The sequence below is a fragment of the Lemur catta genome, chromosome 9, assembly GCF_020740605.2.
Source record: "Lemur catta isolate mLemCat1 chromosome 9, mLemCat1.pri, whole genome shotgun sequence".
Taxonomy (NCBI): Eukaryota; Metazoa; Chordata; class Mammalia; order Primates; family Lemuridae; genus Lemur; species Lemur catta.
The window spans coordinates 26,173,069-26,189,207 of record NC_059136.1 but is presented as its reverse complement, the minus strand read 5'-3'; the positions used below and the strand labels follow the sequence as shown (position 1 = coordinate 26,189,207).

Below are 16,139 nucleotides of genomic sequence, written 5' to 3'. Positions count from 1 at the left end.
AATAACAGCTACTCCGCACGCAAATAGCCATAAGTGGTAAGTGCTTTAAGAACCTTATCAACAAAGAGCTGCAGGAGTTCACGGACAGAGAATTCATTTCTAATAGGAATGGCAATGGAAATCATTCTAGAAGAATTGACATTTTTTTTAAAGGATTCAACAGGTGCTGCTTAGAAGATAGGTTTTATGAGCTCAGACAATGGTGTGTGAAGGACGTAAGTGCTATTCAAGGAGTGAAGTTCACATCACCTGGTTTGAATAAAGTATAAGGACACACAGGGACACAGAGGAGGACAAGACTACACAAGAAAAATCCAGTCAGATTCTGTACTGTTGGAACTTTATCCTGCAAGCCAGGATTCTCAACTCTTTTTCTGCTAAAAACCAATGCCATATTATTTTTTATGTAATAGCTATGACTGAAACCCTTTCCTCTCCCATTTTTGGAAAGCATATTGGGACACAATAAGTGAGACTGACGTAATGACATGAATCTTCTCCCCTTCTCTGTAAAGGCAATCATATGCAAACTTCAGTACTTTTGAAGCTAACCATTATTTTGTTCTCAGTGTAAGTTCTGTTATAAATGCTTGATAGGAATTAATGCATTTAAACTTCATAACCACTCTAGGAGATACATACCCTACACTACCTGGGAGCCAGAGGAGACTGCTACAATTACAGGAAAGAGAGAACAGTCAGAGAACAACGATGGGTAAAGAGATAGAGAGAAATATGTACTGTGCAAAACCAGAAGAGCACAAAACTTGGTAGATGCCAGGATGTGGGGAGAGAGGATGGGGTGTTGAGCCATATGGGGTCCCCACTTGGACAGTGGCAGTGGTAGTCCAGCACTGTGGTGGACCACCTTTCAGGACAGAGTGACTGATCCCCCAGGTGCAAGAGTGCTGCCCTCAGCAGCTGTCCTCAACTGGAAAGGGCACTGCATCTGAGATCATGCTCCTCCGGGAGCAGCGGCATCCAGGACCAGGTAGGATGATGACCTGGCCCTCCCCACACAATAAGAGTCTATCCAATGGGCCGTCCCAGCTGCACAGGCCCCACTGGCACCACTGAGACCACATCCCCTAGCTGTGGAGGAGAAGTGCATTCCCAAGGGTGACCTGCCTGCAACTGCTGGTCAGAGAGGGAGTAGAAAGGCCCAGCACCCTCAGAACAAGGCAGGACAACCCTGCAGGGCCAGCCCAGCTTGGGACTCTCCTTGGGATGTCTGAGGCCCAACTTCTCTCTCTGTCCACTCTGGCCTCTTTCTCTTCCCTTCCCAATGAACCTTCCACACATTAGTCTCCACATCAGGGAACACTGCCCCAAGAACCCACTGGCATCATGCACCAGACCATGGCAAGTGGCGCAGGCAGGAAGCAGGGTTGGGGCAGCTGCATCTCATGTCAGAGGTGCTGATTCTCAGGTGCCTGGGCAGCCTCCCAGGGGAGAAGGCCCACCGCAGCAAAACAGATGTAGGTGGGGCCAGAGGTAGAAGCTGGGTTGGAAATAAACAGATAATAACTGAAATGCAAAAGGCAGATGACACCCAAGAATAGCATGAGAAGAGAAGATGACCAAGGAAAAAGCCCAGGAGGAAAGCAGCCTTGGCATGTGGACAGAGATACTGCGCAACCCCATGGGAGCCAACACCAGCAACCCTAGCCTTTGGTTCTGAAAGGCAAGACAGAAGTTACCCTGGAGGGGTGGTGACAAAAGGGCACAAAGGGCCCTGAGCATCTGGTCATGTTCCATTTCTGATCTGGGTGTCGGTTACAGGGTGGCCACTTTGTGACCATCACTCAGCTGCACTCTCATGAGCTGTGCACGTCTCTATACCAATGCTGTACTTTGACATCTGCATTTTATCAAATGCAGGAGGGGAGGCCACATGGGAGGCTGTCCCAGGAAAAGAGGGTGAGGAGGAGGAGGATGGAGGCAGCACATGGGCACCCTGAGAGGAAAGCAGAAGGGAGGTGCTGGGCACAGGGAACATGGCACCTTCTCACCACAAAGAACTGGGCAGCATCACCCACCAACCTAAACCCAAACCCAGGTCTATGAGAACCAGCGTCTGGAGTGCTCACGTTCATATTCCCTTGGAAAAAAAGATCATAGTTGAACTCACGCACCCTGGTCTGACAAGAAGTCCAGCATGGTCTGCAAGAGGAAGGACAGGTGTCTGACAGAGAGAGCCGGGTTCCCCATTCTTCGCGAGGCGTAGACCAACTCGTGGAGCAAACGCATCTGGACAGCAGCCCAGCCTCGGTGGGTCCCTGCAGTGGAAGTAACAAAATGTCATACAAGTGCTTCAAGAGGGTGCAGGAAATACAGGTAATGTTATGTGCACAACTTGACAATTTGAAAACAAATGCCCCAACTATCAAACTCAAAGAGCAATAAAATATTTCCCCTGTGTTTACTGATCCTGGAAAAGAACTCTAAAGCGTCATGTCTTTCATATGCTAAAATAGGTTTTATATGATGGTTCCTCTCTTCTGCAAAGACACAATTTCAAAAATATCCCGCTTTGAAACAATTATAACAAGCTTATAACAAAAGATTATGTTGTCAATGGCATGTATTTGAGTTATAGACATAAATTTTTTTCAAGAAAATACTGATATTTGATTGATCTTAATCATCAATAACCAAGGACAGTAAATTAGAAAGTACAACATTTCTCTAAAGTCTAAGAAAAGTGCAGAAAAGTAGATAGCTAAGTTAGGGAAAAAAGTTATCAATGAACTCTCATGGCTGCTCCCTCCAAAATGGTTTAGCAGGTTTGAAATTAAAGGTGGGGAATGCAGAGGCACAGCCAATTGAAAACTGTCTCTGCAGGTAATCATAGAGTTTTATTTATTCCATTCCCTTCTGGCAACACTATTATTTTTAAATATTTTTCACCTTAAGACCTTTCATGAAGAAGACGTGGTAACAGGAACCCACAACAAACAAGTCACCACAAAGTGCTGTGAATGTAGGGACTTGAGGGTCTTGGGGAAAAGGGGGAAAAGATTTAAAATGTGAGTTTTGGTCATATCGGCCCTGGTTCAAATAAGTCACTGACTCAGGCTCCCTCTCAAGCTACCCAGACTTCGCAGACCTGGTGGATGACCCCAGGGACCTCTGCTGCAGCAATGCTCACACCAGGCTGGTGAGCAGAGCCACACGCTGGGACGGTAAGATACAGACTGCACTATACTCCCCCACACCACAAGACTCCGATTTCAGTACACCTGAAGTAAGGTGAGGAAATCTGAATCTTCGCACACACACTACACCCCAATGACTCTGATAACCAGGTTGTAAGTCACTGCTCCAGCTCACCCAAAACCTAGGCCATGAAAAAACACAGAAAGGTGAATTCAGGCTCAGACAAAATGAACATTCACTGAAAGTCTATAATAGCTCATGATAGTCAGTCAGCTAACAAGTATTTCTTGAGAACTTAATACTGTGCAAAGCAGACATAGGAAAAAGAGTAGGGAGACAAGGTACCTGCCCTTATGGCATCAACATCCCTGTGGGGAGAGCCAATGAGCCTGTGGGAAGTAGGTACACCGATGAGTGCTGTGAGGAATGCAAATAATCAACGTGACTGCTGGCAGGGGTGAGTGGCGCTATATCAGCCGGGGCAGGTGGGCAACAAGGTGACATCTGGGGCAAAACCTTGATGAGAAGACAGCAACACTAAACCCTAAAACGGAGACAGTGGCAGTGTGTGTCATCAAGTCTTCAGGTTTAAATACGATGATCCATTTAACAGCACTTTAGCGGTATATTTATCCTAAATGCTCAGCAAATGCTAGTTGCTATTAATATTATTATTCAATGAATATAATGTGGTTAACACATAACATCAACCTTTGACTCCAGCTTTGAAATGATTAATGATCCAACCTGTTCTGTTGTTTCACCAAGAATGAATCCTCCATTTTTCAGATCTCTGTTGATATATTTATTAGGTAAAATTACCTGTCTGTGTGTCAGAATCCCCTGTTCAGGTTGTGAGCTCGCTCCTGTACTTGAAGACTGTGTGTTATTTATTATTGCATCCCAGGACAGGGCCTGGCATGGAACTGGGTACTCAATCAGTGTTGACTGACGTGTGAATGGAACAAGAAAGGCAGCCTCCTCAACCATTCGGACAGCACAGATACTTCCTCCTTCTATCCTGGCCTCTCTCTGTTTGCTTACTAACACTGAGACTCCCTGCCAAGGGTTCCTCTGCTCATAGCCCTTACTCACCTCTTCTCCCACCACCCTGCCCTGCACAGCTGACCAGTCCCTCCTCTGTATTTCCACTGTATCCTGCACAAACTTCAGACCATAAGAGTTCTCTGACAGGTACAGCAAGGCACTGCAAGCTCAGGTATTTCTTTCTTCTACCAATTTTCAATTTCCTTGGGAGCCACATTTATGTCTTATTCACCCAAGCATCCCTGATGCCTAGCAGGATGCCTGACACACAGTGGGTACTTAACAAGCATGTGGATCAAGATTAAAGTCTGGTGAGAGAAAATTCTCCTATTTCTTAGACATGCATACTCAAGTATGTAGAAATGAAATGATGTGATTTCTGGGATTTGCTATAAAATACTTCAAAAAAAATGAATAAAAAAAGAAAGGCAAAAATAAAGTAAATGTGCAAACATGGTAAAATCCTGATGACTATTTAACATGGGTGATGAACTCATTGTTCTATTCTTTCTAATTTGTATGTATTTAAAATATTTCATAATAATTTTTAATTGAAATCCTTGGAGCTGACCACACATACACACACACACACACACACAACTTTATATCCTAGTATTTTATCTTTCGTAATATAAAATGGAAGCACTTCTCATATGACTATAGGAAAGGAGAAAGAGATAAATCCCTGCAATATTCTACACTGTCAAAAGAAGTTAAGACCAAATGCCTAAAGGATTAAGAAGCCAAAATCAATGTCATGACCAACCTAGCCATGAATTCAAAAAGACCCAATTTAACTAGTCTCAACACTACCATATCAAGAATGTTTTTTCACGTAAGAACTGGACAAATATCACTTTGCTAATTTTTTAAAAGATAATGATCCAGCTCCTATCACACAAAGCGGTCGGAGCAGGATGGCCAAATAGAAACCTCCAGCAATCATCCATCCGCACAAACACCAAATTCAACAACTATCCACACAAGTAAGCACCTTCACAAAAACCAAAAATCAGAGAAAGATATCAGTTCCTATCACAGGCGATTATGAGTAAGACAGAGTATAAATGTTCTTAACAGCAAATAGAGTACTAGTCAAAAATAATTTCTATGTGATTCGAAGTGCTTCCCCTATAAAATATGAATTCTTTTTTCTTAAGACAGATTTGTGATAAAATTTTCAACACTCTTATAATCAAAAAGTTCACCAATTTGGGAGTTTATTACATACATTTTATTGCCTTTTAGCAAATCCATTTGCCTTACCACTCTCTTTCACAAGAGTTCCGGGGAAAATTTAATCCTGTTCAGGAAAAGAACTGGGTAAAAGGCATGATCAAAAATCTTCACATACAGCAACACAAAGAAGATTAAAATGATCATAAGCAGCCCTATAAACCAGCAAATACACGCAGCACACATCTGTGCTCCTACCCAACTCCCTGCAAGCAGCTAGTGAGGATAGATGCTTATCTCAAGAAAGAGATGGAATACACTTCAGAACCTGAAAATAAAGACAACTTACCTTTTATTCACAGGTACAAGGTTTTAGTAGATTTCCATTTAATTCTCTGAGAAATGTTTAAAGTGGCCCAGAGCAACAGTAGAAATGGGTTCTAAAATGATTTTTATTTTTTGTGAAAAATGTAGGCCGGGTGCAGTGGCTCTCGCCTGTAATCCTAGCACTCTGGGAGGCTGAGGCAGGAGGATCGTTTGAGCTCAGGAGTTCGAGACCAGCTTGAGCAAGAGCAAGACCCCGCCTCTACTAAAAATAGAAAGAAATTATCTGGACAACTAAAAATATATTAAAAAAATTAGCCGGGCATGGTGGCACATGCCTGTAGTCCCAGCTACTTGGGAGGCTGAGGCAGGAGGATCGCTTTAGCCCAGGAGTTTGAGGTTGCTGTGAGCTAGGCTGATGCCATAGCACTCTAGCCCGGGCAATAAAGTGAGACTCTGTCTAAAAAAAAAAAAAAAAGTAACCAGCTGCCACCTACCACTTTTACATTATTTGATCTCAGTCCTTTACCCCTTTTCCCTATTGTCTTTCACAAAATGATGACAAGTGTCTCCTCTTTCTGAAACAGAAGTCTAAGTAAAAAGTACCAAATCACTTGGAAGTATGCTTCTTTGTTTTACTTTTCGAAAGAAATATGTTTCGTTCATCAGGCTTAAAAATTAAGAGCAAGAAAAAAAACTCTATTCAATAAATGGCAACAAACATATCATAGCGGCTCGTTAGAGTTTGGTCCCACATTATACATATCTACTTGGACACCCCCATGGAGCAGTGCAGGGGACATGGTGACACACCGGTGGCTCTGCTCTTGCAGGGCCTGCAGGCTAGTGGGGAAGGCAGATGTTAAATAAGCACCCCCAATTTCTTTTAATGTACTTAAAAATTATGGGAAGTGCTATGAGTAAGAACAACAGGATTCAATGAAAGAGAAAAATAAAAGGGTTCCACTTAGGCTGAAGGGACCACAGGGGACCTCTGTGAAGCTGAAGAAATGGCATTCGGCTGAGAACTGAGTCAGACAGGGAAAAACAGGGGAAGCATATTCCTGAAGGAAGGAAGAGCCACTGGAAGACCTCAGACTTGAGTATTCTTAGATATAGATAATTGGCCCCTTATAAAAAGAAAAAATTAAGACAACTCCTATTGTAACTTGCATAGAGCCCAGGAGGCTTGCTATTACCCTGAAGCCAGCCTGGAGTTATAATCAAAGGATATTCAAAAAAGTAACTGAAAAGCAATTTAAATCTTCCCTGAAGCCTCTCAGAAGCACACCAAATGGGGATTCTATTCACAAGTGCTCAGAGAAACCCATTAAAACACATTCTCGTCTCTCTGAAAAGCAATAGGGTGACTGCACTAAAAACTCTCTCTTCCCTCTTCCTAAACACTACATCACCCCCTATCCCCACTCAATCAAATTTCTCCAGAATAAAGCCTAATTGAGCTTAGACACTCAACTCCCCCTCCTAAGACTCTGGGATCTATATTCTAGTCTTCTGCCAGTAACTCTTAGCCTTTTAAAATATAAATCCTACAGTAACAGCAACAAATATGTGCTGAGTGCTATCCTAAGCTCCTCACAGGGACTGACCATTCAATCCTCACAACCTCCCACTAGATAAAGCTAGTACCCTCATTTACAGATAAGGAACAGAGACATAGGACATCAGGTGACTTAGCCAAGGTCACACAGCTAGTCAGTAGTGGTGTCCTACGCTCTCACCAGCAGTATGACCTCGGGAATAACAGGTCACCTTGCCAAGCCACCATTCCCTTCCGTAGCATATGTTGCTCAGGGTCCCCAGTCACCAAGCTGTGAGAAACAATGTTACATGTGTGCATGAGGCCACAGTTAGCCTTGTGTGGGTGAGAAAGAGATACCTCTCTGGGCAAATGCAGCCCGCAGGCCAAGCAGGGCTTAGCAAAGAAAGTCCCTACATTCGAAACAGACAAAGCCACCCCTCTGTCTGGTCTCACACAGCCCTGAGCCCAGCAGACAGCTGGGCAAGTGCAGCCAGAACTCCTGTGCAGGCCACAACTGGAGACAGTGACCCTGCCTGCATAGCAGCTACTCAAGATACGCCACTTAAAATACTCGGAAATAGTGAAGAAAATGTGAACAATCACCTTTTGTGAATAATTGATTTTTTGTAACATCTAATAGGACAATTTTTTTTTAATAAATAAAAACATCCCCAACTTCAAGACTTACTATAAATCTACAGTAATCAAGACAGTGTGGTACTAGTAAAAAAACAGACAAACAGATCAGTGGAACAGAATAGAGAGCCCAGAAATAGACCTACATAAGTACAGTGCATTGATCTTTGACAAAGGAGCAGTGGCAATACAACAGAACAAAGATAGTCTTTTCAGCAAACAGTGAACTGGAACAACTGGACATCCACAAGCAAAAAAATAATACTAACCTAGACACAGACCTTACACTCTTCACAAAAATTAACTCAATAAATCATGGGCCTAAATGTAAAATGCAAAACTATAAAACCTCTAGAAGTTAACATAGGAGAAAATATGGGTGACCTTAGGTACAGTAATGACTTTTTAGATACATCACCAAAGGCACAATCCACAAAAGAAAGAATTGGTAAGCTAGACTTCATTAAAATTTAAAACTTTTGCTCTGTAAAAGACATATCAAGAAAATGAGAAGACAAAACACAGACTGGGAAAAAACAGTTGCAAAATATATATCTGATAAAGGACTGTCATCCAAATTATACAAAGAACTCTTTTTTTTTTTTTTTTTTTTGAGACAGAGTCTCGCTCTGTTGCCCGGGCTAGAGTGCCATGGCATCAGCCTAACTCACAGCAACCTCAAACTCCTGGGCTTAAGCGATCCTACTGCCTCAGCCTCCCGAGTAGCTGGGACTACAGGCATGCGCCACCACGCCCGGCTAATTTTTTCTATATATATTTTTAGTTGGCCAGATAATTTCGTTCTATTTTTAGTAGAGACGGGGTCTCACTCTTGCTCAGGCTGGTCTTGAACTCCTGACCTCGAGCGATCCACCCGCCTTGGCCTCCCAGAGTGCTAGGATTACAGGTGTGAGCCACCGCGCCCAGCCCAAAGAACTCTTAAAACTCAACAGTAAGAAAACAACCTGCTTAAAAAATGGGCAAAAGATCTGAACAGATACCTCACCCAAGAAGACATAGAGATGGCAAATAAGCAAGTGAAAAGATGCACAATATCATATGCCATCAGGGAATTGCACGTTAAAATGCCAATGAGATACCACCGCACACCTATTAGAATGGCCAAAATCTAAAATATCAATAACACTAACTGCTGGCAAAGATGTGGAGCAATAAGAACTCTCATTCATTGCTGGCGGGAATGCAAAATGGAAGAGAATTTGGCAGTGTTGTACAAAACTGAATGTATTTTTACCATATGATCCAGCAATCATGCACCTTGACATTTACCCAAATGAGTTGAAAACTTAAGTCCACACAAAAACTTGCACACAAATATTTATGGCTGCTTTACTCTTAATTGCCAAAACTTGCAAGCAACCAAGATTCTTCAGGTGAACATACAAATAACTGTGATATATTCAGATAGTAGAATATTATTATTCAGTACTACAAAGAAATGAGCCACCAAGCCATGAAAAGATATAAGGAAAACTTAAATGCATATTACTAAATGAAAGAAGCCAATCTGAAAAGGCTACATACTGTTATGATTCCAACTATATGACATTCTTAAAAAAGTAAAACTATGGAGAAAGTAAAAGGATCAGTGGTTTCCAGAGGTAGGGAGAAGGAGAGATGAAGAGGCAGTGCACTGCAGATTTTTAGGGCAGTGAAATGACTCTGTATGATGCTGTGATGGCAGACGCGTGCCATTACACATGTGTCAAAACCCACAGAATATACAACACCAAGAGTGAACCCTCATGTAAACGGTGGACTCTGGGTGATGATGTGTCAACACAGGCTCACCAACTGTAACAAACATGCCCTCTGGCAGGGGTGTTGACAGAAGGGAGGCTGTGTGTGTGCAGGGACAGCAGGTAATGTGGGAACACTATACTTTATGCCCATTTTTGCTGTGAACTGAAAACAACTTTAAAAAATAAAGTCTATTTTTTACAAATAAAATAAAATCACAGAGGGGAAAGTATGGTTATGGGACGAATATAAGATTAATTCTTAAGTGATCTATATTTTTAAAAAAAAGAATAAACACCCTTCAAAACTGCTTGGTAATGTGGACGTATAAATAATACTGCTTCCTATGCCATAGAACTGTATATTGAGTGCAGCAGATGTCTCAGATACTGGGATATCCTCCAGCACCACACAGATGCTGTTCGTCATAGTAGAATCAGGACCAGAAGGCCGCCTGCTGGTGTCAGCAGAGCGGGTGAGGGAGGCCAACCAACACCCCTCTGGTCACCGCTCCGCTCATCATTAAAAGCAAACCCTGGCAATGCCAACACATTATGAGAGCATTGTTTGGTTTGTAGGCTTTGTTCTCACCTTTCCATCTCACTCTTTGGAAAAGCTGGAAGGCGCTTACCACAGGACTACTGCAGTGCTACAGAGAGGCTGGGAATTGGGAAATGGCCTTGCCCTAGGAGCCAGTCCCCAGAATGCCGGGCACTCCATGGGCAGCAATAAAGTAAAACTCTGACCAGTGAGGATGCAAGAAGCAAGCTCTTCTGGAAAAGTGTGTCATCTCTTCACTGATTCCCGTTTGTAGCTTTGGCTCCAGCTGAGCTTCCTATGAAACACATCAGCCACAAGGGCAACAGCAAATCTTATTGAGATCCCAAATCCCTCATCCTGGCTCAGTCTGACCTTGGCTCCCCAAATCCAGCAACCTGTTAATCAGTCTTCATGCCTTCCTCTCATGCCTTAGCTGACCTTGGCACCGCACCGCGTGGTCGTCCTAGACAGAGGGCCTTCCCCACTTGTCCCCTCCCTCTCTCCATCACCAGTAAGTGTTCCCAACAGAAACAACACTGCGCGAAAGCCCACCACCATCTGTACAGGAGGGTAAGAACTAGATCGGTCTTTTCAGAATCATGTGACAATCTTCTAAGTATGTATACCCAGACCTCACTCCAGGCATCTGCTACCTGCCATGAGGTGTTGTCCTCATTTCTGGAACAAGAAAATGGAAGCCCCAAGGAAGGCATCTTCCTCTTTTTGAAGTGCAGAAAGAGCCAGACCCAGACTCGGGTGGGGCAAGGGGCCGGCCCCCCGCTGTAAGGACCAGGCTCAGAGCCCAGGGCAGAGACAGCTAATGCAGAGGTCCGCCCAAGGACTCGGTCCCATTTGAAGGTTTTCATTTCTCTTTCTCTTCGTTTTCTCTTTTTTTTTTTTTTTCCTCATCCTCCCTAGTAATCCTTTATGAAGGTTTTAATTTCTCAACTATGAGTTCCTCAGGCACCAAAATAAAGTTCTTTTAAGGACCACATGATCTCAACAGTGCTCTGGGGAGCTAAGGACAGTCCTGTGAGCACAGCTGGGGCACAGCTGTCTGAGGGTGGAAGCAGCCCTGAGAAGCCAGTTAAAGGCCCACACTAGGTGTGGTGCAGAGGCCACAACAATCTCTGGGGAAGCACCTGACTGCCCTGAAGTTCCTCATATGTAGAAGACAGAGACCAGTATGAAAATCACACATCATCAGTCTTAATTCATATATGCTCAGGTCCAACTAAAAGTGCCAGTCATGAAACAGGGGCTCAGCAAACCCCAGGTTCCATCCATCTCTTGGGGGAACACAGAGGAAAAAGAAATTAGAGAATAGGAGAGCAAGTAATAGGGCAGGTAAAAAAAATCCTATCATGACATCTGTTTGGGCAAGATGGTAAAACACGATCTGGCAGAGAAAACCACTGAATGGGTTCAGATGTGGCTGAGCTCCGGCAGGAGCTTGGCTCATCCATATGTTCCTCCTCAACACAGGGCATGGTGTCCAGCACAAAGCAAAAACCAAGAAATCTCTAGAGAATAGGAGACCTATTAAAAAGGGTCCCAAATTCTATTCGTGACCTCTTGCACTCAATACCATGAACAGCTGAAACAAAAGCAAGGGACAGAATCCAGGTTCAAAATGAACTGGAGCAACAATATGAGTCAGTGTCACTGATAACGTCCAACAGAGACAAATGTCAAGCCCATGTTTAATTTAAAACGTCCACAGCATGGGTACGGAATGGAGGAGACCTGGCAAGGTCACATAAAAGACAGATATGGTGTGTTCTCACACAGGAACAGAGAAGTGTACCGTCTACCCTAATCAGCACTCTGCCTGCCCTGTCTTGCCCTAGGGGCTCCAGAGAGGCAGGACATCTAAGGCCCTAAAGATAAAAATCCATGGTTACTTCATTCCTGTGGGGACCCTCCTTAACACACCTGCTTGCACGCAGAGCCTCAGCTCCTTCAAACACAGCTTCAGGCCAGAGCACAAAGGCTCTCCCCTAGGTCCACAGTCACCCCCACCCCAGGTTTACGTCTCCTCCCTCCAGAGAAGTAAGAGCCTAAAGCACTGCATGTGCTCCAAATGCCCCAGCCCAGCTTCCCTTCACTCCCCTCACGTCCTGCCCAGGAAGACCCTCCTTCGGCTACGCTACTCAGTCTCCCTTTTCTCTTCCAAACCCCAGTGCCCTCCTTTTATTAAATAAATGATTTTAGAAAGCATTTTAGAAAAATTTTTTTAAGTAATTTGGGGCAAAAAAATTATTTTAGATATCATTGTGTTCTTAGCCAACGGTTTGGCAAAGTATAGTTACTGTGCCAAACCTGACCACCATCTATTTTTTTAAATAAAGTTTTATTGGTTTACATATTGTCCATGGCCGCTTTCACACCACAACAGCAGAGTTGAGTAGTTGTGACAGAGATCGTATGGGCCATAAAGGCTAAAATATTTACTATCTGGACCTGTACAGAAAAAGTTTGCTGACCCCTCCTCTAAGCTAACCAGAATTCATCCCAAGTGTTGCTTTGGGAAGATGGTCAGAATGGCAAGAAGTCTAGAGAATGTAACTTATCAGGAATATCACTGCAACTGGAGATGCAGAAATTAGAAGAAAGCTCTGAAAGCACCTGAGAGCTCTCTGCAAACAGGTGGAGGGTTGTTTTATGTGAGAAACTGCCGGTTTATTTTTACTGTAGAGGGCAGGAATTATCTTCTGTTTTTTGGAGACAGGGTCTCACTCTGCTGCCTGGGCTAGAATGCAGTGGTGCCATCACAGCTCACTGCAACCTCCAATTCCTGGGCTCAGGCAATCCTCCCACCTGGGCCTCCTAAAATGCTAGCTAGGATTACAGGTGTGAGCCACCATGCCTGTCCAAACTATCTTCTTTACCATTGCATCACTCACCTAACACACCATGTGGCACAGGGCAATGGCGTAACACATCATCCATTGAATCAATGTATGAAAAAGGTAAGTAGACATATCTTCAGATATTCAGGTAGGTGAAAGTAAAGAGAAATGTGATTTTTCATTCAATCTGGGGAAGAGCCATAACAATCAGAATTATCTAAAACCAGAACTGGATTCTTCATTAAAACCATAAGCTCTTCCAGTCAGCACAGGCCTTTAACAGATATGACTATATAAAAAAGATGCTGAAGAATCCATTTTTGTCCTGGTAGGACAATAACCTAGAGGACTGACTTCTCAGTTCCTTTCCTATCTAGAAGCCTATGCCTTTGCTAACTCTAGATTTGAACGAGAGAAAAGTGCTATATGTTCTCTACCTAAAACAGTAACCAAAAAAAATTTTTTTCTCCTAATAAGACTTTGCCTAGCCGGGCACGGTGATTCATGCCTGTAATCCTAGCACTCTGGGAGGCCGAGGCAGGAGGATCATTCAAGGTCTGGAGTTTAAGACCAGCCTGAGCAAGAGTGAGACTCCGTCTCTATTAAAAAAATATAGAAAGAAATTAACTAAACAACTACAAATATATATAGAAAAAATTAGCCAGGCATGGTGGCGCATGCCTGTAGTCCCAGCTACTCGGGAGGCTGAGGCAGAAGGATTGCTTGATCTCAGGAGTTTGAGGTTGCTGTGAGCTAGGCTGACACCTTGGCACTCTACCCTGGGCAACAGACTGAGATTCTGTCTCCAAAAAAAAAAAAAAGAATTTACTACCAAATGCACAGCTATATGTGTACACATACACCCAAGTATATTTATTCCTGGTTTATTCACTTTTGCTAACTTAATTAAATTTCATAAGATAAGTAAAATTCTTAGGTATTTCAAGTATTTTGTTAATACACCATGCCAATGAGCTCAAAGGCAACTTCTGTCTACCACAGACAAACATTTAAGAATTCAAGCCCCAGAATACCCACATACAAGGCAGGGTTTTAGTCATCTTTGTACCACCAGCACCAATCACAAAGTCTGCCATGTAGAGCAGGTGCTCAAACAGTGCACGATTAATTGAATTAAAGCATCACTTCAGTTCTAGCAGCAGGACTTTCAGTACCTCTGTTGAAGTCTTTTGGATCCAGCGACAGACTGTAGCCAGGAAGTGTCTCCAGGAGGAGCTTGTAGCAGGCCCTCCACCCGGGTTCTGTGATGCTTGGGGCCACGCACTGCATGGCAGCCACGCGCTTGAAGAACGCCGACTTGCGATGGAAGCCGATCAATTCGTAGAGCTCGGACAGGATGCTGTATCGCTGGATTTTTTCTTCCTCAGAAAGCTGAAGCACAGAAAGAAAGTAAAAAGCTTTTGAAAGAAATTTATAAGTGAAACAAGAAACACGCATAAAAAAAAGTTTTTTTGTTAAACAAAGACCTCATGAAACATGAAGGAGAGGGACAGCCTCGTTGCCAGCCCTGTGACATGACAATATCACAAAAGCACTGAGCGGTTTTTGTGGACACTCCAAAACCTTTGAAGAGCACATTGCTTCAAGTGTAGCCTATCATTCTGCTAATAAGGCCCAGATTCTCTGAACAAAGGTATTTGCTATACATCACATAAGACATCTACTTTAAGTTTCTTTATCAAAGGAAAGGAAAGGAAAGGAAAGGAAAGGAAAGGAAAGGAAAGGAAAGGAAAGGAAAGGAAAGGAAAGGAAAGGAAAGGAAAGGAAAGGAACAAGAGTTCATGTAGACAGTAGGATTTTGACAGGGACTTTCATCAAATACAAAAATTCTTAAACCCCAGAATATATATAGCCATGTAACTTGATAATGAATTGTTAATAATAACACCACCTAACTTAGACTTAAGACTTCATAGCTTACAAAAAGTTTTCTTTCATCCAACACCTAACTGAATCCTCCCAACAACCCTGTGATGTAGTAATAACAACTTCTGATTCTTAAGCATCTACTACTATATACTGACAACCTTAACATACCTTATTTAATCAAAGCAACAATCCCATGAACTTGTAGATAAGGACATTGAAGCTCAGAGAGACACTAATAACCTACACAAAATCAAATAGTCAAAAAGTATCACAAACAAGACCTGACTCTGGGCCCCGGCTCTGCTCACTGCATGGTGTTCACCTCACTGTACCGCGGCTACCTTCAGAGAGGAAGGAAGGCAGGGCCCACACTGCCGCTCAAGGCACGCTGCTAAGGAAGTGGTTCTCCACCTCCCCTGCCCTGGACAATAAACGTGTTTCCCAGATATTTCTGTGAGCTCAGAACCTAAGTTTGAACACCCTTCCAATCTATGCCCTTTAAACCCTCCACCCATTCCACACCTCAGCACCCACTGTCATGGCCCTTGCTTGGGCCCTAGACCTGAGTCATCTTCACACCACCTCTCTCTACCTTCCTTAATTCACCCACATACCCTGGCTAGAATAGCACTCCTGAAGCCCAGCGCAGAACCCATCATGCCTGCTATGGTCAGAATGTTTGTATTCCCTGCCCCCCTAAATTCACATGTTGAAACCTAACCCCAAAGCGATGGTCTTAGGAGCTGGAGCCTTTAGGGGGTTGATGGTCATGGGGGTAGGGCCCTCATAAATGGGATTGGTGCCCTTATAAAAGAGACCCCAGAGAGACCTCCCTCACCCCTTCCACCATGTGAGGACACAGTGAAAAGATGGCCGTCTGTGAACAGGGAAAAAGCCCTCACCAGACACCAAATCTGCCAGCACCTTGATCTTGGACTTCCCAGACTCCAGAACTGTGAGAAATAAATTTCTGTTCTTTATAAGCCACCTAGTCTATGGTATTTTTTATAGCAGCCCAAACAGACTAAGACAACTCCCACCTCAAAACCACTTAGGAACCCTTCAGTACTATAAAATGAAGCCCAAATGCCTTCACGGGCACACCAGGCCCTCTCAAGGTAGTTAGCCCCAAGCTGCCCTTGGAACTCTGGGTCCCGCTTTCTACCTATGGTCTAGCCAAACTCAACAACTTTAATTCATTTGTTTTTTTA

At 43.5% G+C, this 16,139-nt stretch overlaps 1 protein-coding gene across 4 annotated transcripts in view; it reads right to left on the bottom strand.

The window, feature by feature from the left end:
• Nucleotides 1–16,139, bottom strand: part of TRAPPC9 (trafficking protein particle complex subunit 9) — a 600,839-nt gene that overhangs the window by 526,078 nt on the left and 58,622 nt on the right. For all 4 annotated transcript variants that reach the window (XR_006737185.1, XR_006737186.1, XM_045560810.1 and 1 more), the window contains 2 exons: nucleotides 14,214–14,430; nucleotides 2,136–2,279 (listed from right to left, as the gene is read on the bottom strand). Coding sequence is in view for 2 of the 4 variants with exons in the window: in XM_045560810.1 (XP_045416766.1) it covers nucleotides 2,136–2,279; nucleotides 14,214–14,430 (361 nt within the window). In the remaining 2 variants the exon portion in view is untranslated. The remainder of the gene's footprint in view (nucleotides 1–2,135; nucleotides 2,280–14,213; nucleotides 14,431–16,139) is intronic.